Genomic DNA, 25,988 nt, shown 5'->3' with positions numbered 1-25,988 from the left:
CGCAATAATAATCAAGCCATTTTAGAGTTTTTCCAGAAAGAATGGCAATGAACTGAAAAACTCGTATATTTTGTTTAATTGGTTTCTAAGATGGCTCCGTTGTTCCGTATTTGATATACTAGTCAGACATGTTTTAAATATCAACTGAACAAAGTTTTACTTTATAATTAAACAAACAACGCTAAAACACTATCGTCTTAACAATTAAAATGACTCGTCAAAAAATAGAATTGACTAAAAAATATCAATTTTTTATCAAAACAAATTAAGTTTAAAAAGAAAGTGAAACAGTATAGGTTATATAAAATTGCATGCGAAGTAAATATAAAAGTGGAATTTTTTTTTCACGTTGTGTCAACTATTATTTGGTGCTTCAGCATTATTTATTTAATTAAAAAGCAAAAAATTTATTTGTTTTACATTTAAAACATGTCTGTGACTGGTACAATAGATATGGAACGACGGAGGCACCTTAAAGTGTGTACGTACTTTGATGGACCTGGACCGGCAGTGGCAGTGATAACGAACATCCTGCGATGATTAGGTTTGGTTGGTAGAGACTGAAATTCGTATCGTCGAGTCGAAAGCTAACAAAGGGACGGAGCACGTTCAAAAGCGGCAATTAATCGGCAATTGGCGAGGAAATTTTCGTCAACGGTTTACAAGAGCATCGACTGACTTTCGTATACGTACGGTCGCGCAGGAAAGGTCAGCGGTTCGAGCCAAAATTGTTGACGTTGACCAGCTTTATTTGGTAAACAGATTAGTGTTCGGTCGATTTCCCTGTCAAACTTGGCGGACTAACAGAGAGCCCTTTTGTTTTCTTAGCTCCAAACCACATCGACTATACTTCAATATATATATATATATATATACATATACATATATATATCTAATAATCGTATTACGAGAGTAAAAGCAGATGCCACACGCGTTTTCCTCCTCGAGTGTTGCAATGGACAATTTCATGCTCAAAAATCGGGTCAGACGAGCACGAATTTCCAAGACGCGCGTGATCGGAATCGTCGAGGCCGGATATCTGCGATTCCCGCGAGTCCAACGATTCTAAGTCCCGATCCCGATGGTTTTTTCGACCACCGAAACTTTTCCTATTCAGTTCACGATCAGAATCGCGCGTTACGCATATAAACAAACGATTCTTAAGTTATGAAAAGGTCCATTTTCTCAATTCTCTCTGTCGAGTTTTCTCTTTTCTCTCTCTCTTTCGATAAACATAGGAGCGAGGCTGGCTGGTGTTGTGTTGCAGGAGGAGCCCCCCGGAACACGCTGACTGAGCCCCAGTCAAAGAATCCACCACGTGGATTCTCCCGTCGTCCCGCACCAAGCGACACCGATACAACACTAGCAAAAGTCAAACGACCGGTAGAGTAGTCGACGGTGTAAAGTTGCCAGTGCTAGTCGCGAATCGCACACACCTCCTTCCTCGACGGCGACGGCGACTCAACGACGAAAACGGAATTCCGAATTCTAAATTCCTACTTCATAAGCAGATTAGGCTTGGTTTGTTTTTATTTTACGACTGTGTTGCGCGATCAACGAGAGCCTCATTGGTCCATTCGAATCCAATCCGATGCTTCAACTCTGTGTACGTTCAGGGGACCTACCACGGTAGTTTTGTGACACTCGTGCTGCCTCGCAAAGGATCCAACTTATTTAATTGTTCATTCCAATGGCTTTATTCCATTCTCATCAATGTTAACCATTAAAAGCTTCTGCTAAAATCCCAGTCCACCGTTTGGATCGGATCGAGAAAATTTCGCTTCCGCCGGAAGGTAAGTTCCCCCCTCTTGAACCTACACTTTCTATGCTTTTGAATTTCTAACCTATATATCATTCCATCTATTATTCGTTGCGCTGCACTAAACGACTAAACCTCACCTCTCTTTCATACTCTTCTTTCTTCTTCCTTTTTTTCAGTCCATGTATCTATTATGTAATATGTTGTCAATTTTCCAAGTTGCGCGCATTGATAAGTCACGGCAACTCATTTTATGCAAATGATCGAAGGGGGAATCACGCGTTAATCGAATAATTAAAAACGCCAGTCGAGCGTAATTGAATAACTTAAAAAGCGACTAAAGACGACAATCTTTATCGTTGCGTTGCACTTGGCGGAGAATTGTTCCAGGAAGCTGCAAGGTTTCATCGCAGGATCTCCTCGACCTTTGACCTAATCAAATTTTCCTTCATCTTGTAGTATATATACGGTATACTATATAAAAACTATTGTATATAAATATACGCGTTCGTTCGATATCCGTCTAGAGAATGCAAAGTACAGTAACCTATAGTTTTTCCGATATTTTTCCTGTGAGAAAAATTACAGAATCGAGGCAACGATCAATCGCGCGGCTATTAACGTCCAATTTCGTAAACAAAGAACGAGGTTAACCTCAAATGCTCGCATTCCCGGCTCATATACGAATTCTCTTCTATGTATATGAATACATATAGAAATGTAATTTAAAAATTGGAGCAAAAATTTGTCCTCTATAGTTCAACTGTACAACTGATAAATATCAACACACGTGACACGGCTCTCTCGCGTACACCAATCTAAAGAAACAGGAGACGAGTAATTGAAAATATTAATAATGGAGTTTATCGGTACAGGCTCGCGGCTACGTCGTCGTCGGATCGCTCTCGCACAGTTTCACGCGTGTGTACACACACGTATGCGATGAAATTGAATGATCATTTTGCAGCGGTGCTTCGCATAATAATTATTTTGCTGAAACGAGAAATTACGGGATTATTTAACGGCGAATAGCGAGAAAGAGCGGGAGATGCTTTCGCTGGAAAATCACATGGCGCACGATAATTTAACGCTACAGTTGCAAAAGCTGCATTATAATATTATTTTCCACTCGTCGCACTGAACTTCCTACGTCGGTGAGGGAGAGGTGAACAAACTTCCGTTTAATAAGATCCGTGCTAACAAAATACGGAAAAGCGAGGTTATGACATAGTTGATACATTGTCGTCGGAGTGCCGCAATGGCGCAACAATGCTCACGATTATTCCGTCTACAATACGCCAATGCTGTATATGCTTACATTCTAAACAAGCTAGCGGAGTCAATGGGAATTTCACTCTGGGAACGTGAGAAACGACTATCAATCGAGCAAATCTCGTCTAATTCACTCTGTTGCTGACTGTTCAACAAAGAGAGAACAAACCGGCTCGATGTTCGATATTATAATGGAGTGGGGGGAGGGGGGTTACTAAATGCATCTGGCATTCAACGCTTAACCTTGAACCACCCAGGTATTTTTCTAAGCAATATCCTTCAGCGAATAAGATCGGAATTAAGGTGAAAGCTATATATACATGAATTACACAATTACACTCGTTTGAATTTTATCATCGTTTGGACCGCCTCTATAAATCCGATTTCCGTTACGCAACATACGGATGCCATTGATAAGCTTTCCATCAAACGTGAAACCAAACTGACGTCCCGTGCATTTGGTAATTTCATATCGCAGTTGGAATATTGCGCAATTCTTTTTCGGTATTTCGTAAGATATTGGTATTATGTGTTTGGCGTCGAGTAGCGCTAATTTGTATACCATGTATTATGATTGGCTCGTAAGTGGCGTAGGGCTACAATCATCTTAATGGCACAGCAGGACGTTGTTTCCAAATCAATTATTATCAGTAGGATCTTGATGATCCGTGCAGGCTGTAAGGGACACGTGATCGCAGGATGTTTCGTTTGAGATTATTTCGAGGCCACGCGACTCTCCTCCGCATGGGACCGACCGCAGCGCAGGTATACACAAAGAAAGGATGAATCTCCACCTAACCTTTCTTTCTCTAATCGATGCAATCCTGAGACACGCAAAGTCGCAATCCTCTCTCTCTCTCTCTCTCTCTCTCTCTTTTGAGGATTTATTTCCACAAAATTCACAAGAGTTTCACGCTTCACCGGCAGCCCTTATATCCTTTCTTAATAAATCTTACTGCTTGATTTCAGTGGAGATTCGAGAAAATGAAGGTCGATCAGCTGGGTCTTCTTCTCTGGAAGAATTACATCGTCCGGAAACGATCACCGGTGAGTAAAATTTTCGTCAAAGCTGCCCAAGCACGAAAGGGAGGTTTAGAGACTTTTTTCTTTTGCACAGGGTATTTTGACTTTGATCTTTGCTTGGCCCGTCGTGGTCTTCTTGATCCTCTTCACGGTCCGTGACAATATCGATCCGGAGTACAATCCAACCTGCCAATTTCCGGCTAGGGCGATGCCACAGGATGGCCTACTCCCGTTTGTCCAGAGTTTCATATGTAGCATTGGTAACCCTTGCGATCCACTCGAGGACTACGAAGATGTTCCTTCTTATAAAAATGCTAGGTAATCCTGAACAAGCGTTACTTACGGTTTTGATAAAGATTTTTTTAGGAATGCCCTAGGAAATTTTTATGGTGGTAATTTTAGAATAAATGTTAAGACTAAATCAGGCTTGCATATATATATATATATATGGGGAATTAATTTTTAAGGTGTATTATTTTGTAACCTGATCAAACCTTTAATAAAACCATGCATATCCTGAGAAGTTCTAGCAAAGATCTCCAATTTTTATGAAAATTTTTATTAATGCAATATTTTTTACATTTTCTAATATAGTCTAGGTTCTTTGGTCATGGAACTTCAACCAATGTTGACCAATGATACGATCCTTTCGGCCATTGGGACCTTGCCCAAAAGTATACAACTGCTAAAATCCATGGCTCAGATTCTGACGAAACCGGAAGTCAAGGCGTTGTTCGGTACGTTATACAATGGTTTTGTATAAATAATGAATATAATTATTAAGGAGGAAATTGTTAACTCTGCAGATCGAGGAATACAATTGGGAGACTTATTCAATAATCACTTAATGATCAAGGACTTGCTGAAGGCACAGCTTCCGGAAGCGAGCGAGGACCTGATCGATGGTCTCTTCGACTCATCCATAAAGCTAGTATACGTGAGTAGGGCCATCGTAAATCCGTGAATAATCGCGTGGTCCTTTTAAGCGACCCCTGATCTCCCAACGAGATTTCATTACCATCCAACATTTAATCCTACAAAATTAATATCCTCCTCAATTATATATAACGTTTCTCATTTTAGCTCATCGAGACTTTTGGATCGTCCAATGTGGATGGCGTGGTTTGCTCGCCGGAAAGCTTAAAGAAGTATCTCATACTCGTTAACGAGGACGACTACGAAAAGATATCTAGCATACTTTGCAACATCGATCCCAATGATATTCCTGATATTCTCGAAAGCCTTTCGAAGCATTTGGATTTCAGTGGTTTGTTGGCTATGGTGGATCGTGCCATGGCAAAGTTTCGGGACTATGATTTCTTTGACGATCTAAAGCGAGCAGCTCTCACTATTCTCAATTTAGAGACCACAAAGAAATACGTGCCGAACTATTTGAAAATTCAAGAGTGGCTTCCTTCGGTCATCATGATCTTCAAGAATGTCACCTTTAAGGAAATCGATCTCACTGTGTACGTCAATCATATTTCGGTTCATCGTTTGCAATACAAATTTTTTATTCTCATAGAGTTTTATTTTTGTTTATTTTCCAATTTAGCATCAATAAAACGTTGGATGTTCTCCAGCCTATTTTTGAAAAAACGCGCGGATGGCCGATAGCTAGACGAGGCTTGACTAATTTGGATAAATTGTTGGTTCTTGTGAAAGCAGCAGTGAAGAGGGAATCCAACGACGAGCCAAGTGATTTTTTCTCTACGATTGATCAACTATCGGGAAATTTAAACTCAATATCCTCGCTGCTAATGGATGAGAATATCACTAAAATCCTGGACGCCTCCTTTTTGGTCCTGCAGGATGGAATTAGGCTCACGAATAAATTACTGACTTTACACGAGAGCGATATCGAAGTGTAATGATTAGTATTATCGATAATTCCTTCATAATCTTAGTTTTAAAGTATAATAATTTATAGTAATATTTTTTATTTTTATATAACGAATTCTCGTAGGGCTGCTGAAATTATGGATTCATTAAAAAGTTTCTTCTCGGAGAATGTAGTCAATTCGATAACATACGTAGTTTCACTGATAAATAATATTGTGAAAATTACTCATCATGTGGCTGTGGTCCACGAAAATACATTGTCAAATATTTTTCAAGTAACGAAACGACACGAGGCTCTGGTTAAAAAAATGTTGATCAATTTCACTCCTGTCACTTATCGAGCTGTCATTCAATCATTCTCCAAACTGGATTTTCTAGAAGTATAAACAATGCATAAATTAAAATAATTTGAAAATCATAGCTTTTACTCACCATCGAAATGAAACTCATTTATTTCATGCGCAGAGAATGGTCGAAGCTGTGAAGAATGGTCCGATTGAGGATTACATCTGCGAAAATCCGACTTTGATAGAAATTTTTGGCATTATTCAGACCTTGGAAGGAGAATCCGACAAAGTTAAAGATTTGCTGTGCAACGAAGATGGGAAAAAATTCATCGCTGACATCTATGAAAGCTTCAATTTCAAGGGCTTCGGTGAAATTGTAGATTACACTATATACTATATAAATAAAATTTATTCGATCATAGATTTCATTGCATCCATAGTTTAACCAATAAAATTCTTCAGATAACGAACACTCTCTCCACTCTGGTCATGACAGCTTTGAGTTCTTCAGTACCTATCGAAAGGTCAAACTTGACTACTGTGGCGAGAAGTATAAAGTCTTTTATGAATTATCTGGAAGAAGCAAAACCGAGCGATCCCGAATGGACGAGGATCTTTGAAATTTCTGACGACTGGAGAAAAGTTTTTAAGGAGACCCAAGTACAGGGAAGAGTAGACATGTGAGGGAAAACGTGCAGTTTATTGGCAATGAAATTATCAGAATCCCCATTCATCTTTACAATGACTTTTGCTTTTTTCAGTCTGGGGATACATCTCAGTATAGCTAAATCGATAGGCTATCGTAGCCTGTCCTACATGACCATCAAGCCTCATCTGGAAAACATGGATGTACTCGGCGAAATGATTCTGCAGAATTTACAAGCAAATTCCAGCAGTTGGATCGAGGAAGTTCGAGATGAAAAGTATAATTTGATCGAAGCTTTCTACCTCACGGCTTCCGACAAAGAGAAGGTGCGGAACGGATTCAATTAGTTTTAATCAAAATCCTTCTATATAGAAATCAATTTCGTTCGCGTCCCAACAGTGGAGAGATATTTTTTGTCGAATTTATTTGATAATTAATGCAGCACTGATTGACAATTTTCCACAGAGCCTGAAAATCCTGGAATTCTCGAATTTCACGCGAGTCTATTGCGACCTAAGGAATCCCCCAACGAGTTTACTGAATTTCCCGAAAGGATCGAACGAGCAATTATTGAAAAATCTGACCTGTCGAATCGCGAGATCGGTCCAAGCAGCATTGGAATTAAACGTCACGGATATTGAATTCGAAGAGTCTACTTATAGAAGAAAAAAATCCTTCAACTGGACGGACTTTAATGAAAAAATCATGCAGATTTATTATTACATCGATAGCATCGTTCATTCGGAGAAGCCAAATGGAGGCTACGATATGGCGAGGTTGGAGGTGCTCAGAAAAGATTTCGCAAAATCTTGGACCAAGGATCTTAACATGAAGGATGCTTGGGAGATAAGGTTAGTCACACGAATCAACTTAAAATCTCTAATAAAGATACTCGTTTCTTCATTCATTAAATACTGAATTTTTGCAGCGTGGGTCTGATATGCAAGCTGTTTGACGTAATGGAAATGCCACTCTTCAAGATCCAGGCCCACGAAGATTGGAGAAACATGTACGCCGTTGCCTGGGTTGCCTCGGTGATATTCGAAAATATCGAAAGGGTGGTGGACCAAATACAGGAAAATGGACACTCGCTTCAGCCAACGGATCTTCTGTATGAGTTACCCCAAACAGAGATCCTTTTGAATGTACTGTTAAGGAATTTGTCCCCCATCATCCTGGACACAGTGGACCTCGTGAAGGTCAGACTGACGGGTGATCTGTTCTCGGTTCTCGAAGAGTACAGGTCTCAGGAGGAAAAATGGCCTTGTATAAACAACGTCAGTGTGGGTAAAGCCCTGGGTTTACGATTTGGGAGCCAGGAAGCCGTAAGGGAGATCGAGAGGATCGCTTGTAATCCTGGACTCTTCATCAAAGAGTGGAAGGAACAACCGATTTTAACGAAGGCCCGGAAACTCTTCCAGAAGGACGCCACCATCGAGTTTCCGGCCTTCAACTGGACCCTCGGTTACGGAAAGTTCCGCCGTTTCCTCGACAAATTCGATTTGCTCATCAACGACACTCGTCGGGTCGTTCTCCAAGAATATCCGGATCTTGATGGTAGCAGCCCCGTAACGGAAGTCAGGACTTTGGACGATCCTGAGAAATTCGAAGAGCGTACCGTTCTTGATTATTTGGATTCTGAACTAGACAGATCCATAGAGATTTTCCGCAGTGAAATGAGTCTTAGGGATATCTGGAAGGCACGAGTTACACTTACGGATCGCTTGCTGGCTGTCCTCAAGTTCACCTCTCACGTACTTCACGAGCTTCGTAGACTCGTCTTCAGCATCGTCGTCGACGAACATTCCGACAAATTGAGCTTGCTGTCATTGGCTGGTTTCACAAATGGCACTGTAGTCTCTATTTTTTATAATCAATTCCCCTACGTTCTGTCGACAATTTTCAACGGCCTCTCCGATCCTACCGTGAGCGAGCTGATCGGGCAACGACTTAACACCGACAAGCCAATATCCTGCGAAAATATTTTCGACTGGTGGCGTAACTCCAGTATTGGCCTCAGCTCCGCAGATTACGATGTGCTTATGAATTTTATTTGTCACTTGGATCCAGAAAATTTTAATGCGTATACCAATCTTTTCGTCACTGAGTCGACGATCTGGAGGAGTCCTATGAAAAGCTACAAATCTCGCTTAGCCAGTGCTTTCCTGGATTTTTACCATGTTTTCAGAACGGTCAAGAGGCTCTCCGAACGAAATGTTACAGTGAAAATGCCTTACAGTGTTGAATATTTTCATCTCACTGCGTCTAGTATGTTGGAGAGCTTGAGCAACCAAACTGGAGTTTTATTTGTATCTGAGGTAAGTTGAGGGATTGGGAGCTATAATTATTTTGTTATTTCTAATGTTTTATTATTTTTGCAGCACATGAATTTGAATTCGATCTTATCGACGTATAAACTATCTGTTGAGGGAGTTTCAGAAATTTTATTGAAAATGGCGGATGCTTTGAACGACAGAGAACTAAAAGATGGAGTTTGGCATACTTGGGATTTGATTAGAAATAGTGATGTTCGTCAGTTGGTAAAAATCGTTGAAGCGCATCCCGAGGAGGCGATCGCTTTGATGGCTAGTCTCGCCACGATCAGTCCAGCCACTGGGAAATTAATTTCGCCAGGAGAAGTTAGGAAAACTATATGCGGCTCGCACTTCGGTTCTTCAGATTACTGGAATCATCGAGACAGGATTAAATTTCTCAAGGATATTTGTTCTTTCGATCCTTATCAATTGATGGAGACAGCGACTAGTAGCGAGCTAGCTGTAAGTCGTAAATTGTTATTTAAATAGTTCAGCGTCTAATGTATGATACTATTTTAATTGTTTTTTCAAGGACGTTGTACTTGGCGAAACTAGCATTTTGCACAAAACAACGCCAATCAGTTTCTCTATGATTAAACTACTGGAAGCAGGGTTAAATATAGAATCAGGAGGATCGAAATTCATGATGAAATCCAATGTGATAAATGCTACAACTTGGAAAAAGCTGAAAGAGGAGACTTGGTCGATAATTCGCAAAGCGGAAGAATCTTGGATTCATTGGGTGCTCGCAAAGACCAACCAGGCCCTCGATTATTCCAAATTGGATTCCAAGGCTGATTTTATTTCTAAAAATACGCGTGGACTGGTAGATTCTAGTAGGATCTTTCAGATTCTCGATTTTCTCGCCGACATATTCACCGGTGGTGATCTTTGGCAAAAGCTGAGAACAAGGTACGAGGGTTCAAAGATCAAACCTCTGCTGAACTTGATCGAAGACATACCGAATTTGCTCATCACGACTGCTGACACTTTCCTCTCGTCCGAGAAACTCGGCGATTTCATCGAGAAACTCGTTCAAGGTCAGGTTGATCCCTGTGACATCGATAAGTACCTCAACGTTCCAGCTTTCATGAGGAAAAAGGGACTTCTCTCGACTATCACGAATTTCTGCAAAAAAATCGCCCTAAAAACAAACAGCTTGAGCAAAATTGATTTTATGCCTATTGATTTAAGATCTGAGGTAGTTTCCCTTCTTCTTCTTCTACTTATTTTTTGTCCTTTTAAATTTTTGCTCACATTGATCTCGGTGAGGGACGAGGAACGACTGATTGAAAAAATTCATTTCAGGAACGGTACATGATAATAGAGGGAAAATCTGAGCTCGATGGTCGTAGCACGAGAGTTTTCAATGAAAGTTTCTTATTGGAGAAATTGTACCAGCTGGAATCGACTTTGATCCGAGCATCCCTCGAGGGCTTCAGGACTCCGAAGTACCCGTTCTGGTGGACATCCTTCGAGGAAGGGACCCTCAAGGACTTTAACGCGCTATATAAGAGCAAAGTAGGGAAACGTTAAAAGTAATGATCGAAAGAGGATAAAAATAATCCTACAAAACATAATCAATTTCTGTGATTTCCTTATTTCAGGATTCGAGAGAGTTGGCGCATTCGATTGTTAAAAAGACGACAGGATTAATCAAGAATTTACTTAAAAATACTACGAATAACCAGTGAGTAATACTTCATGTTTTTCTTTTTCACCAGACTTGACAAATCTATTTTTAAATTACGTAGGGACTGCAGTTGGTGTTCAACTTTAATGATCGAGATTATCAATTCCCAGTTATCAATGCATTCGCACTATGCTGATTTGATGTGCAAAATGAAACGATTGAATAGCACGGAATTGGAGGATATTCTCCTGCGAGACTTTTACTGGAATAAAACAGTCTCGATGGTAAGAATGATTAAGCTGGGAATAGCTCAGTCTGAATTCTTTATTCCTGAAGATCTTCAACTGTCGTTCGTTCTTTCGCAGCTCAAGGACTACAAGTATTTGAACAAGAGGAAGACGTTAGATGAGTTTGTGGATAAAATCGAGGATAGTCTGCGATACATGGCGGATATAATTGTCGACTTTCAGAATGAAACTTACAAAGAGAGGGTCACCGAGTGTTACGAGAAATTTATGGGCAGACCGAATCCCAGGCCTGGATTGTTAGTTAAGAGTTTGTTTATTTTGCCTAAACTATTATCAGCATTTTGTATAGATAAATTTATATTAAAGCTCTTGACTTCTTTATTCTCTGTCTGGAAAAGGTACGTGCTGATGATGATCGCAGCTTTGGACACCCTGCAAAGAAATATCAATATAGTGGATACGAGAGCGACTCACGCGAAGATAACAAAATTGACGAGATTGGCGGAGAAGAGTGTGCCAATTTGGAAGCCGTTGGCGGAAGTGACGAAGAAGGCGGAGCAGACGAGCATGAAGGAGTTCCTGCCCGAAGCGATGATCAACGTGAACGCCATTCTAAACGATAGGGAACGCTCCCTGTGTCATACGAAAAGGGAGTGCCAAAACTCCACGGTTCTGTACAATTATCTGGTTTCCAAGCGAGCTGGTAAGGTGCTTCGTTACGACGCGAAGGCAGCCAAATATCCGGGCGTGCTGGAGATTGCCGATCGATTGTCGCGAACTTTGGATCTGGAACGAATCGATTGGGAGTTGAGTTTGTGGCGACAGGATGCTTCCTGGGAGCTATACTGGCTCAAGCAAATTTTGCAGCATCTGTCCATTGTTTTGGAGGAGAGTGGCAATCTGCTGGACGTTGCGAGCAAAATAGATTTCGAGGATGTCTCGAATCTCTTAGGCGTGCCTGATCTGGCGGATGGTGTGGTTAATATTTTGAAGGATAAGACGGTCGATAAGGTCTTCGACGGGTATATATATCCTTATATCTCATAGATTAGTATTGAATCCTATTGAATTATTGCTGCGACTAATTTCTCGCCAATCTCTTGCAGAATGAAGGAACTAGTCGAGGACGTGGAACCTTTCATAAGCGATCCTGAAGTAATAAGGGACCTTTACAGCATGATCACTGCCCTAGAATCCATGGAGATATTCAAGAACCTGGGTCTTCTAGATATGAGATGTAATACACCAACCCCTACTAAATTCTCTTTTCATACTTCATCCTTTTGAGGTACTTTTTTTCTATATTTCACTATAATTCTTCAGATCTCGTCAAGGATATGTTTGATGACTGGGAACAGGTCAGGACTTACTTGTCCAAAAAGCTAGGGTTCTCCAAGGAGGTTTCCATGACCTTGAGTCAAGCCAAAGTTGATATGATCTCAGTCTTCCTCAAGGAGAGACGAGCAGTCAGTCTCAAGGACACTGTTTGCTCTCCAGAGAAACTCGCCGATATGCTGAGCTTCGAACAAACGAAAATCACTGCCGAGGAAGTCAGTCAAGTCTTCTGCAAATTGGACGATGCAACGACTCAAAACATCTCAATTGCTCTGATCAAAAATCTCAATTTTGATTACATTTTTAGGAACGTAAGTTAAAATTCTGCGATAATAACGACTCAGTTTCCTTTATAAGAGAATTGCAAAGTTGTGATAACAGCTATTTTCCGATGATTCCAGCTGATGAGTGCCAACGTAAAAAATATTTTATCAAATGCTAATTTGACCGAAGCAGAGGGAAAACAGGTGATGGACAATATTGGAGTTGCTTCGGAGTTGCTGCCTCTCTTCAAGGACAGATTATCGTCGAGTTTGACAGCTCCAGAAACCGAGGAGTCTGAAACGGATGAGCCAGTTTCCAGTGAGATATTGCATTAAAATTTCAGTCCTGATTGATCGATTTCTTCCAGATTCTCATTATTCTTATTTCAGGCTCGCAATTTCTTCACGACTCGAGTGAAATGCTCTGCGGTAGGACCATGATGTCAGACAGTGGGGAATTTTACAAAATTATCTCTAGTATTGAGGATAATAGTCAGATTGATCAGAGGGAACTAGACTCCTTACCAAGTTAGTTGTTAGAAATTAAAATGTGTAGATGGGTTTTTAAAGGCTGATTTTTATTACAGCCAAATTTTGCAAAGACACCTACAAGAGTGTACAAGCAATGCCCGGTGGGAAAATCGTTTGGTCGTACGTGAAACCGCTGCTACGGGGCCAGATTCTCTATGCACCGGATACAGTTGCGGTTGGTAAGGTCATGAAGGTGGCCAACGAAACTTTCGTGCAGATGGAGCACTTTGGACAGCTCATGAACAGCTTCGTGAACACTCTGACATCGTTGGCGAACCTTTCCGAGATGAGCGACAGCCTGAGGGAGTTGCAGGACGTGATGTCTTCGGACGTGATGAAAATTGCGATTAAATCCCTCGCCGGTGGCAAATTCGAAGGTATACGTACACCTTTGCAAAGTTCAGATTTCAATCGGGCAAATCCTACATTGCTTCCTCCCCCTCCTTTTTTCCAATACTGTTGTTCTGTGTTTCATTGGCTCCTTTTTTTATCACCAGTCAAATTTCCCTGCAATAATTGGATTCGTTCGTTCCAGGTGATTTTTCGGAACTGAATCTGAGCGAGATTTCATGGCGTTTGAAAAAATCGAAGAAGATGATAAATATGGTAGAAATGTTGGCGGATCTGATCGATTGCGTGCTGGTGAATAGAGTGAGAGGATTCGGGAGCGAGGAGGAACTGGAAGCGGAAGCAGCGGTGCTGACAGAGACCAACGAGTTTCTGGCTGGTGTCGTCTTCCTTCAGGACGAATCTGTAGGATCGAGAGATCGTAGATCCACGGATCAAGAATTGCCGGACGAGGTGTCTTATAAGATCCGCATGGACGTCGATTACGTACCTTCCACCAGGAGACTGAAGACTCAGTTCTGGCTTCCCGGACCGGAGAGCAGCTTTATCGAGGATCTCAGGTACTTGAGAGGATTCATTCAGCTCCAGGACTCTGTCGATCGTGGGATCATTAAAGTCAAGGCTGATAAGGAATACAAATGGATCACTGTCACAAATCAGATGCCTTATCCATGCTGGAAATTCGTACCGTTAGTTTGATGTCTTCTATATATATGTATAGCTGATGGAACAAAAAGTCTTGCTGAAAATCTTATCCTGGTATTTTTCCACAGATTTCAGCGAACTCTTTATGAATCCCAGGGCCTTCAGATGTGTTTCTTCTTTGCCCTGATGATGGTCGTTGGGTCGGCTGTGAGGCACATTGTGTGGGAGAGGGAATCCAGAAATTCCATGGTCATGAGTGTTATGGGCTTGAAGCCCTGGAGAAATACTTGTGCTTGGTTCATAACGTCCTACATTGAGCTACTTATAGTTATGATCTCCATTGGCTTGATTCTTCTAGTTGGCCAGATCCTGCCAAAATCCGACCCACTGCTTGTTATGCTTCTACTGGCAAATTATATTTTTTCCATTGCCACATTCTGGTAAGTACTGTGTGTGTCTGTATATAATTGAACGAATCAAATAAATCTGAATTAAATCTTTCTTTTTAGCTACATGATATCCACCATATTTAGTTCAGCCAGTTTAGCAGCTGTAACAGCAGTTGTCATGTTTTTATTAACATATATGCCATACATCATCGTTATTGCCATGGAGGCTGCAATGGGTCTAGGCTACAAGCTGATAATAGTGAGTGGCTATAAATTCTTCTTGTAACTTAAAAATTAGCTAGTGGTCAGTTTATAAGAAGAAAGTTGTTTTTAGTGTTTGAGCATGTCGACCAGTTTCTGTTACGGCTGTCTCTACGCTGCTCGCAAAGAAGTTCAAGGTGATGGCCTCCAGTGGAGCAACATGTGGGAAGAGTCCAGCCCAGGTGATCCTATGTCACTGGGACTAGTCTTCATTATGATGACCATCGATGCTCTTATCTATGCTCTAATTGGCTATCTAACTACTAAATACACGAACTCAGGTAAAATTATATTAATCCTTTAGGGATTTCGTATCGTAGGTGGTAGGGACTTGGCGTAGTAACACCTTCATTAACGTGGTCAATCATTTTCGATCAAACATTTAACAAAAATAAGACTTTAGATCTAGGTTGATTTTATTCTAATTTGCACGAATGCACTAGGGAATTTCCAGTAGGTATATAAGTAGAGAAAGAAATACTATGAGAGGGTGAGAGAAAGAGAAGAAAGATTTATCCATGAAAGTGTCCACAGTGGGAGCATTACCAATCATTTTCAGACCAAGATTTTTGCGGGCTAAGATCCTCTAGTTTATGGTGGTCCAACAGTCATTCCCTTTATGGGAAGTCGAACTACTCCAGCTACGTCAACAGCCTCTATTTCACTAATGACGTCCTCCATCCCACAACCACTTATAAAGGTATCGCACCTCGTCACGCACACCTTGCACCTTGCATGATTATTAATGCGATAATCAATGTTTCCCTAAATGGTCGTGGCTAATGCCAACAGTATAACAGTATCCTATCACTAATTGATAATTGCCATTGGATAATGTTTGTCGCTTAATTACACGACACAACTAAAATTCTTCCTGATTGGTTTGGCTTAATCCTGCAATATTGTAATTCGTTCCAATAATAGGATTATTTGAAAATTTTATTTTATTTCTTTTCTTTTTCCTTTAATGTAGAAGACGATAGCGATGTAAGTAGTTTAACAGTGAGCAAGAAGCAAATCGGAGTCAGCTTTGAAGGAATTGGCAAAGTTTATCACACCAGTCATGGTGACATCGTTGCTGTGGATGATTTTAATCTGAAATTGTGCGAGGGTGAAGTGACGAGCCTTCTTGGTAGAAATGGTGCTGGCAAAACTACCATTATGTAAGTATCTTCTAATTCGTACTTACCTGGTCGATTATACAAATTGTCTACACATAGAAAATGATTGATCTTTAGTAAGATGCTTACTGGAATGGTTACGCCGTCTACTGGTGAGATTAGTCTGAATGGAGAGGAGGGCTGTAAACCGGATATTGGGGTGTGTCCACAGGAGAACGTTTTAATCGGTAGTTTAACTCCAAGGGAGCACATGATATTCTACGCTAAACTAAAAGGGTCTAAGGATGCTGAAAGTTTATCAAAGAGCGTTGACAAGTAAACAATTTGAATGAATGTCTTTAATATTATTTAAGAGGGTATACAAAATTATTAAACAGTATATCATAATAAAAATAACAATTTCAGTATGATGACATCTCTGGAATTGGGTCGTCAGGAACACGAGCCAGTGTCTCGATTATCAGGAGGAACGAAACGTCGATTATGCGTGGCCTTGGCTTTCCTTGGCTCACCAAAACTGGTGATTTTGGATGAGCCAGGCGCAGGAGTCGATCCTGCAGCTCGTCGCAGAATCTGGAAGCTGATCGACCAGAACAGAATTGGTAGGACTGTCCTTCTGTCGACTCACCACTTAGACGAAGCTGATATGCTCAGCGACACGGTGGTATTCATGCACAGGGGAAAAATCCTCTGCAGTGGCTCTCCTCAATATTTGAAAATGACCTATGGCCAAGGTTACGACCTTCATGTATCTTTCCCCCCTGGACACTTGCAAAACAAACACTTGGAAAATATTCAAAGCACTGCTAAGCAGTCCGTCGACAATGCTGTTGTGAAAAGTGTCGCTGGATCAGAAGTTGTTCTTACTCTCCCTTTCAAGGACAAACATGGCTACCTCAACGAGTAAATTGCATTTATATGCTATAAAACGAAAAAACAATGGGCAAGGGATTGAAGCATTCATCCCTTCAAATTTACTTTCAGTCTTGAACGTGCTCTGAAGTCTTTGGAAGGTAACCAGGAGACTCTTGGATATACCAGGCTGACCTTGGAATGCGACACTTTGGAAAAGGTCTTTCTGGATCTTTGCGGTAAAGCGGATAGTGGATCAAACTTTATGAAAGCAAGTTTGGATAGCGTGGCCAGTGTGGATCAAATAGGTGAGGGACGATCGCGTGTTAATAAAATTTCTTAAGATGCAAGAAGAGAGATGAAGGGATTTGTTTGTTCCGCAGGATTGTCGATACCGGAAGACGATATTGACTTGATCAACAACCGAGTAAACACTTCTTCGAGTCCATCGGCTTTCAGACAGGCAAAAGCTTTACTGAAAAAGAGGCTATGGCACTTTGCTAAGGATTGGAGGGCACCATTATCCGCACTTATTTTGCCTACGATGTTCGTCGCTGTTGCTATGGGATTCTCCTTGATAAGACCGCCATCCGAGGATGAGCCTCCGCTAAATCTTAATCCTAAACTTTACGATATTCATCCGACCTACTTTTATAGGTATACTTATTTCTCAACAGGCAACAGTATGCCATTATACTCCTAATAACATCCGATTTATTAAACTCTTATCTTGACCCTCTTTTAACAATCTCTTTTATATCGATCCTCCACTATGCAGCATCGATCAAAGCAAGGATCAATTCCTTCAGCAAGTATCCATACAACTGCACGATCAATTCGGAGACGATTATTCCGGTGCCTGGCAGACGACTCCAAACGTAATTATCAAATTTTCCATTCTAAATAAATAGGATGCATAATTCCATAGTATTTAAAACCATAGAACCAAATGATTTCACAGGATACCGGTGTTTGCGAGTGTACGGAAGGTCAGCAAACTTGTCGTGATAATTCCCAGGCAATGGAAGGATTGCTGCAAATCCTTCCTGGTCGTCAGACACTGGATTGGATAGTTACCACCCACTTGGACTACATAGAGAAACGATACGGTGGCTGGACGCTGTCCCATCACGAAGAAGATCCACTTTTCGTCGTTTGGTACAATAATAAAGGACATCATGCATTACCATCCTATCTAAACGCCATGAACGAGGCTATACTTCGGGCTTCCGGTTTCGATGGACGTATCAATACCTACAATCATCCTCTAAAATTGTCCAGCGATCAATTGAATCGAACATCCTTGTAGGCATTTTTCTCTCTCTCTCTCTCTCTCTCTCTCTCTCTCTCTCTCTCTCTCTCTCTCTCTCTCTCTCTATTTATCCATCTATCAATCTGTCTCGATTGAACGAGGCTTTTGAAATGATTTTATTGATCGTTTGGTGACGGGAGGGAACATTGTTTGACCTAGGCTGCAGCACGTGGCAGATGTCGGAGTGGCTTTGGTGCTGTTGATTGCATTCAGCTTGGTCGGTGCTCAAGGGGCAAAGGAATTGGTCCGGGAACGTTTGTCAGAGGAGAAGAGGATCCTGTATCTAGCTGGTGTTCATCCAATAACTTACTGGACAACAGCTTTGATCTGGGACATGATCGTGTGTATTATATGCTATACACTGAACAAATTCAATACACAAAATTCTAAAACTCCTATTTTATATAATTTTTTGTTATTCTTATCGTTTCGTCACAGGTGTTCTTAGCATCCATTGCACTAGCAGTGATGGTGTTCGAGATTTTTGGTCTCCCAGCCTACGTGGAAAGAGAAAATCTCGCTGGAACTTGTTTGTTGCTATTCCTCTACGCGTAAGAGTCCACTTCACCAGTTATACTTTTAAAGGGAAGAAAACAATGTTATATATATGATACCGTTTTACAGGTGGGCAGCGATACCCTTCTCTCATCTAGCGGAGAAGACCTTCGACGACTCGAGCCTCTCGAACATGGTGCTGTTTTGCGTGAACACCTTCATAGGAGTAGTCTGCTTAGCAACGATTCTGGTGATCGATATCCTAGGTAAAAGTGAAATGGCTCAGGAACTACGGGAGTTTTTGCACAAGATGTTCATGATACTACCGCAATACGCACTGGGCGACGCTTTAATCCAATTGTCGAGGAACGATATAACGGCGGAGCTTTTGACGCGCTTCCACATGAACACCTACCAATCTCCGCTAGGATGGGATCTGCTGGGTTTGCACTTCGTGTCCCTGGCGATGGTCGGTGGGATTTTGTTCGTGGTTAATTTAATAATCGAGAGCAGACTGCTGCCGGAAGTGAGGAAGAGGAAAGTGGTTTACGAGGTGGTAGAGGAAGACGACGACGTTGCTAAGGAGAGGGCGAGGGTGGAGAGTGGCCAGGGCAATGATCCGTTGAAAACCTTGAAGCTTAGGAAGGAGTACCGCAGCGTTTACGGTACTAACGTGGCCGTGCAGAATCTCAGCTTTGGCGTTCAGGCCGGTAAATGCTTTGGCTTATTGGGGGTGAACGGTGCTGGCAAGAGCACCACCTTCAAGATGCTCACGACGGAGGTTATTCCTACGGCTGGTAGCATCAGTCTGCGGGGCGCGGAGATTGGCAAGGGTCCACTTTGCAACGGAGACGTTGGTTATTGTCCACAGACCGATGCCTTGGACGGCTTCCTTACACCGCACCAGTGCCTCACCATCCACGCAGAGGTTTCCGGTCTTCATAATGTTCCTAGGGTGCGTACCGTGTACTGTCTAATGCTCCGCCATTAAGCTTACTCCACGATCGAGCAATTATCTCAAATTCCTCTTCATTCACCAGGCTGTCTCGAGCATGCTAAAGTGCTTCGACCTTCAGAAATACGCTCACCAGAGGGTGGACAGTCTTAGTGGTGGAAATAAAAGAAAATTATGCGCGGCCATAAGTATGATGGCCCCCGTCTCGGTTGTCCTGATGGATGAGCCTACGAGGTACGATTATTTTCTTCAGCAATCTCTGGGAATTACAATAATATTTACCAGGGAGGAATAATGAAAAATTTTCATTAACTTTAATTACACTTTATTCCCTGCTGGGTACACGAGCCTCTCTTTTGTAATTTATTAATTAATCTCTAAAGAGTCTCTATAACCCAGCTAATGTTAATTTCTTCACTTATCAGTGGTATGGATCCAGCCACGAAGGCTCTGGTGGCCAAAGCGATCCAAGGTGTAACGAAGAATCAGAGCTGCGTCATTTTAACCTCGCACAGTGTGGCCGAGTGCGAAAATATCTGCAGCAGGGTCGGTATACTTGCCAAAGCTGGTCTCAGGTGTATAGGAACACCTCAGCATTTAAAGCACAAGTAAGGATTTCCCATTTTGTCTCCTCTCTCTCTTCATCCTGCCTCATCCCACGCCTCCTCGCTCCTTCTCGGACATATTAGAACTTTTCCTCGAGAACTTTACGTTCCAGCAGCAAAAACACATATTTTTCCTGCACCCCTGCTTATCAAATTATACGAAATGCTATAAAAATTTCTCTAATGCTGCTCAGTGGCCATAAATTCATCTCGGCGTTATTCCTTCGGTCTTTATGCAGATTGCAGGCGCTGCAATGAAGTAATGGGGACGCTAAGAAACCTTCTTCTTTTTTTTTATATATATATTCGACAACGTACCATAGAACGGAGTATTAAAAGTTGGCTCTTTCCTTTCAGTCACGGGCTGCAGGTTTATAGTTATGGCCGTTACATCAAACGGTCATTATATTAAATGCTTTCGCGCACTTATGAATTCTGTATTGGTGGCTCGATCGCTTATGGGAATTTGAACGATCGATCCATTTAACATTTATCACCCTGAATCCGCGTTTTATCCTTACTTGTTATCGCCATTGAATAACGATTTGTTTTTACATGCCCCGATTCGATCGTCGGAATAACGAAATTGACGAGTGACCTTCATCGAAATTTCCACGGTTTCCTCCGTGGCCATCGAAAAGCCTCGTTTCTGCTAAATTCACATCAGCCATTTCCTCTAATTGAGACACATTAAACGCGATACGGAACGTTAACTTGCCGCTTTCCCATCCGATACACTCTTCTAATAACGTACAGTTCCCCCATAAATATTTAACTTTCAGGCCCTCTCCATTTTCAACGCTAAAACTTGCCCGAAACTTTTCTACTCCATACTCACCCTACGCCAATTTCCTCTACACCCCCTCCCCCCGCCCTATGCTTTTTTTACCCACCCTACCCATTTTTAGCCTTTCCTACGTGCTACCAAAATTACTATCCTTTTCTTTATCCTCATCCAACCATGAATAACAAACGGACAATTTTAAAAAAACATGCAATTTGTTCCCTGCACAGTACTTCCATTGATATTCCTGAATAAAAACGATAATAAAATATATGCTATGTATATTATTGTATTTATATAGTTCTGGTCGGATAAAACAATTGATTTTTACGGTAGAAATGGGAGATCGTGGAGGGAAATTATTGTTGTAGAAACGTGTACAGGGTGCAGGGAATAAAATTAAATGAAAAATGTGTTTGTGATGAAAACGACTGTTTCATTTCTAGCTGAATTTCGCTGTTTCGCAGAGTTAAAGTTTCGTGCATAGATAGGAGCAGAAAGACCGTTAGATTTGGTATTTTCGCTTCTCTTTCGCGCCCGGTAATCGAGAGAGCAAATTTACGAGAGAGCTTCACCGGCTGTCCAGCCTTTGCCACGTCGTAATTTATCGACGCTCTTGGCTGGGAGATGCGTCTGCTGTAAAACCTGACTGCGATAGACGAGCCAGCGCGTATCACTCGCAGCAAGAACTGCGATAAATTATTACGGATTCAACATAATCTTGACAGCTTTTAGCTTGAAAATGTCTCTTTGAATTTAAATGTACTATCGATAAACCAACCAACTCGCTGGGGTTGGATAGTTTTCATTTGGAGTTGAGAAATAAAAATATGCAGAAAATTCATGTTCTTTTTTTTCAGGTTTGGAGAGGGTTACGTGGCATTCGTGAGATTCGAGATGCCAGTGTCAGGCAAGGATTTGAGAAGAGCAGTCACTGAACTGCTGCCAAATGCAACGATATCCTCGAGACAGGCGTCAACCGCTCGAATTCTGATCCCGTGGGAAGATCGGTCGCTCAAACTGAGCACTATCTTTGCGAGGGTGAAACAACTTGCCAGCAAGCTCAACGTCACAGATTTCACCCTCACTCAGAGCTCCCTCGACCAGGTTCGAGAGTCGAATAATTTCTGTACAACAAGTAGAAAGTCACGTGCGAGAAAAGAGACCGTGTTCGACATCCAATCATATTTTAAAGTTTCGAGAAACCTGAATGGGATACACTGGGATATATGCTGTAATATACCGGGTGACTTGTTAGCAATGCTCCATACTATAAATTTGGATAGTATGGATAAATGTGAGAAAATAGTATTCCTCTACTAGTTTTTAATCTTATCCTCAACGAGAAGAAACTGTAAAGGATTAAAAACTGATAATTCAGCCCTTTTTACTGGCAGAGCAATCCCTCGATCTTGTTCCATTAGTCAGACTCCGCCAGAATTCTCCTCAGGTCCATATAAAACCTAGAATGAAGTAATTTTTAATCCGTCAAAACTTCTTTAGCGAAGGTTGTTTAAAAATGGTATAGGAAGACTTTTTTTGCATATTATACATACTATTCAATTTTGTACATTTTGTTATAATTTACCAGACACCCGGTATGTTTAAAGCTTCAATTGTCAGAAACAGATTTTTCTTCGACGTGGTCTCGTCTGTATATTCGAGCCTTCCAGCGTAGCAGTTATTATTATAATACACAAATTAGCCGAGCCATTTGCACATCCATTATATATAAATGCGCCGTTATAGTATATATATATATATATATATATATAATACTGATCGATGGTTTTGACGCAACGATGACGGAGGGAGGAGATTTTTCCCATGTGTCGAGCGAGTGGATCATTGCTTACGTTTTACTGTTTGTTCAGAGGTTTCGGTGGATGTAGGATTGACGGGGAAAGCCCCGATGCGGTGCCTTTCACCCACGATATTCAAAGGTCTTGTCTGGCGCAGATGATGCACTGCTGCCAGTTCTCGTTTTCGCCCCTCCCATTCTCAAGGATATTAATGGATCCGCAGTCCCTACCCCCTATCGTCTTCCCCTTCGACGTCGTGACGTGGCGTCAGCATCTATACTCACCACCGTGTACAACAACCCTCCCCCCTTGCTTTCACCGACCGGAAACTCCTCCAATACACACCAGATCGACTGGGTCGAATTTATTTCTCTCTTCCTCCTGAAGCAACAAACACATTCTTTCACCCAAAACCAAACCTTTTCTCATCTCACGATTAAGAGAATTCTCGGTTTATCCGGATTTACCAGTTTAACTCAATAGACGATTGCTGATACTTAGAAAATTTCATTTATTCTTATTAATTAAAACTGTTTAGTCCAAAATTTTGCTATTGGAATTCAAGATTCGTAAATACCTGAAAACTTATCCTTCAAGGTCCTGACATAGCCTCGGTATTTAAACTCTCTATAGTGCACAACTCCCCCCCCCCCCCCCTGCTTTCACCAAACTTCTCCAATACACACCAGATCGACTGGCTCGAATTTATTTCTCTCTTCCTCCTGATGCATCAAACACATTCCTTCACCCAAAACCAAACCTTTTCTTCTCTCACGATTAAGAGCGTTCCCGGTTTATCCGTTTGTACCACCCTAACTTAATAGCCAATCTCCGACACTTTGAAGCTTAATTAAACGTCATTAATTAAGATTGTTTAGCCCCGAGTTTTACTGCTGAAATACGTTGGTCGGTTATAACGGATCTCGTGGCAGTTTCAAACTTAATTAACCCCGCTTTAAAAAGCAAACTTTCCGAGTAATTATGTCCGTCACCGTCCGTTCATCCCCTCATTGGTATGTCCTATGCCCTCTGCAGTTTATATTATATCCACGATCTCTTCTAATTGGAGACTCCGGATGATGGCTTTTCTATAGCAGTGTATAATCAAACCTATAATATCTCAGTTTTAAAATATTACCCCCCCCCCCCTCCATACGTACATATATAGAATCCACCATATATAATTAAAATCTATAAAATCATTAAGTGTACCATATGCAGTTCATATAACATCGACGACTCTTCCACTTGAAGACTCCAACGATAGATTTCCTACAACAATATTAAAAAAAAGCCTATAATTTTCGAGTTTCAAAAAACCACCCGATAATATACATACATAAAATCCACCATAAATAATTAAAACGTCGAAAATCATTAGGAAAATGTACTCATTGAAAATAGAAGAGAGTCTCTCAGAGAGTCCCGCGAGCACTTTTTAAAAGTGGCGCGCATCAGGAGCACTTTTATCCTCAGCGTTTCTCCAAAATGTATAGCTCTATGACGTCACGTATTTCAACAGCGCATTTCGCCAAGAGCGCTACTTCCATCCCTCGTAGGATGTGCTTTTCTCGAAAAGTCTCAGCTCCTCGGCCAGTTTGTCTCGGGAGTAGTCCCTTGAAAGTCTGCTGCGGGATCGTAAGTAGCTGTTTCGTGGCTCATCCGATGCCGCGAGTTCGCGCTGCTCGACTTTAAAGTGTAATTTTGCCGCGAAGCTCGCTCGCTGGGGGTGAGAGAGACTGGTGAGAGAGGAACGCGGTCGCAGCGTCGCGACTCGGGGCTCTGCAGCCGTGGGATGATTTAAGGCTTGGCTAACATAAACGAGATAAATTTGGCAGTCCGCAGCCTCCGTGCTCTTTCAGCGGTATATGTATGTATACAGAGGGAGAGAGCACGTAAAGCGGACTCGTTGAAAAAGTTTCGAGAGTTTTATGGTTCCTCGTTGAAGTCCCGCGATTTCACACAAATTTCACTACCCCTCTCGTATTCTCCCGGATCATGTTCCAGAGCTTCTTTGCAATAAAAGGATGCTTCCTCTCTTTCTCTCTCTCTCTCTCTCTCTCACCCTCTCGTATTTCTTTTACTGTCTCTACACTGGATTCTCAAAGTTTTATACGATTGTGCGTTTCTAATTATTACTATGTATATATATATATATATATATACTTGGTAAAATGAGATGTAGCACTGCTATAGACGTACGTTGTTGGAAAGTGTAAATCATGTTTTATATTGGTAATCCGTGCTTCCAGGTGCTGGTAAGTTTTTCCGAAGAGTTGGAGGAAGAAACGCCGAGCAGTCAGGAAAAGAACGGTCAAAGCAACCTGGCCAATTTTCCAAACGCGTACTCCAACATGGACACGATTCATCTGGAAACCTTCTGAACGTGAAAGCCCAGCTCAGACCTCCCGTGTCTTGGATCGAAGCCAGTCGATGATACACTGGCGAACAATCTCTCATTGTTTACCCTCCGCAAAAACCACGAAGAAGACACTTCCACTTGTACGATCGACACCCTTGAACTCCATCGCACGTTATTCCCACAAAAAGAGTCTCATCCTACCTTCAAATTGCTCCAATCGCGCATCAATGTGATTTTATCGTTTTTATTATATTTTTTTATATTTTTTCTTTTACGAGTATATGAGGAGTGTTTCAGAGGCATTTTTACGCGAATGAATGTGATTTTATCGTCTTTAACCAACTTTTAGCGATTTTACGAAATTAGTCTGTACGATACCGTTAGTCTCGAGTCTAGTTTGTATATGTAGTATAGTACCAGTGATATAAGTATATGTTAGGGTGGTCGTTAAACAATTTTTGTTAATATTTAACTTTAAACAATAACTAATAGTTTCGCTTAAAGTATATCTATAGAAATTTGCATTTTATTAATTAAATGTGTATAGAACCATTTTTATTTTTTGTAAAATTTAATTCACTAGAGAGAATAGGTTCTATATATCTTTTAACAAAATTACACGTTTAACGATCTGCGAGAAATGCAGTTTGATAGCAATGAAACACGAGATGCTTTGATTTTTTCGCCCTAAAATGTTAACCCCTTTAATTTCTCATCAAATACCAGTGTTTTATACGGTTCTGTCGAAAATGTACTTTTTAACGAGCACTCTAGTATTATGTAGAATTAAACTTAGCTGTGAGTTAGTGTAGGTGGAGATAGCTCAATGTCACAGCGAAGAACAATAAGAAACTATTGTGCACAATTTTATATTTAATTAGCGAATAAAAGGATTTTTCTCTA

General features: G+C 41.2%; 1 protein-coding gene across 3 annotated transcripts; it reads left to right on the top strand.

Moving 5' to 3' along the window:
- Positions 1 to 1,651: 1,651 nt before the first annotated feature.
- ldd (lipid droplet defective) lies at positions 1,652 to 25,988 on the top strand. Of its 3 annotated transcripts, none has more exons than XM_066742833.1 (44): positions 1,652 to 1,793; positions 4,001 to 4,078; positions 4,149 to 4,372; positions 4,649 to 4,791; positions 4,861 to 4,991; positions 5,138 to 5,523; positions 5,610 to 5,921; positions 6,021 to 6,276; positions 6,362 to 6,559; positions 6,646 to 6,863; positions 6,945 to 7,155; positions 7,295 to 7,680; positions 7,758 to 9,147; positions 9,211 to 9,606; positions 9,677 to 10,345; positions 10,453 to 10,665; positions 10,752 to 10,834; positions 10,899 to 11,061; positions 11,143 to 11,321; positions 11,424 to 12,047; positions 12,132 to 12,262; positions 12,349 to 12,671; positions 12,762 to 12,942; positions 13,014 to 13,151; positions 13,211 to 13,531; positions 13,690 to 14,191; positions 14,276 to 14,587; positions 14,657 to 14,795; positions 14,871 to 15,078; positions 15,357 to 15,497; positions 15,771 to 15,960; positions 16,036 to 16,233; positions 16,324 to 16,821; positions 16,903 to 17,078; positions 17,154 to 17,427; positions 17,549 to 17,648; positions 17,732 to 18,075; positions 18,242 to 18,422; positions 18,521 to 18,633; positions 18,707 to 19,532; positions 19,618 to 19,766; positions 19,958 to 20,140; positions 21,782 to 22,028; positions 24,976 to 25,988. In XM_066742833.1, the coding sequence occupies exons 2-44, from the start codon at positions 4,016 to 4,018 to the stop codon at positions 25,105 to 25,107; spliced, it is 12,252 nt and encodes a 4,083-aa protein (XP_066598930.1). In that variant the 5' UTR covers positions 1,652 to 1,793; positions 4,001 to 4,015; the 3' UTR covers positions 25,108 to 25,988. The 3 variants fall into 3 exon arrangements, with proteins under 3 accessions (XP_066598930.1, XP_066598923.1, XP_066598936.1); XM_066742826.1 differs by lacking the exon at positions 1,652 to 1,793 and adding an exon at positions 3,715 to 3,796; XM_066742839.1 differs by lacking the exons at positions 1,652 to 1,793; positions 15,357 to 15,497 and adding an exon at positions 3,715 to 3,796.

This window comes from Prorops nasuta, unplaced genomic scaffold, assembly GCF_024137725.1.
Source record: "Prorops nasuta isolate Cenicafe-Biocafe unplaced genomic scaffold, Cenicafe_Pnas_1.2 PNAS00002, whole genome shotgun sequence".
Classification (NCBI taxonomy): domain Eukaryota; kingdom Metazoa; phylum Arthropoda; class Insecta; order Hymenoptera; family Bethylidae; genus Prorops; species Prorops nasuta.
Note: the sequence above shows the minus strand (reverse complement) of the source record. Positions and strands in the feature narration are given on the sequence as shown.

Coding starts and splice junctions, on each gene's coding strand:
- ldd (XM_066742826.1), top strand. CDS start 3,731: ATGTTTCGTTTGAGATTATTTCGAGGCCACGCGACTCTCCTCCGCATG. Junction 12,263..12,348: donor GGGTCTTCTAGATATGAGAT/GTAATACACCAA, acceptor ATAATTCTTCAG/ATCTCGTCAAGGATATGTTT. Junction 15,079..15,356: donor TACTAAATACACGAACTCAG/GTAAAATTATAT, acceptor AATCATTTTCAG/ACCAAGATTTTTGCGGGCTA.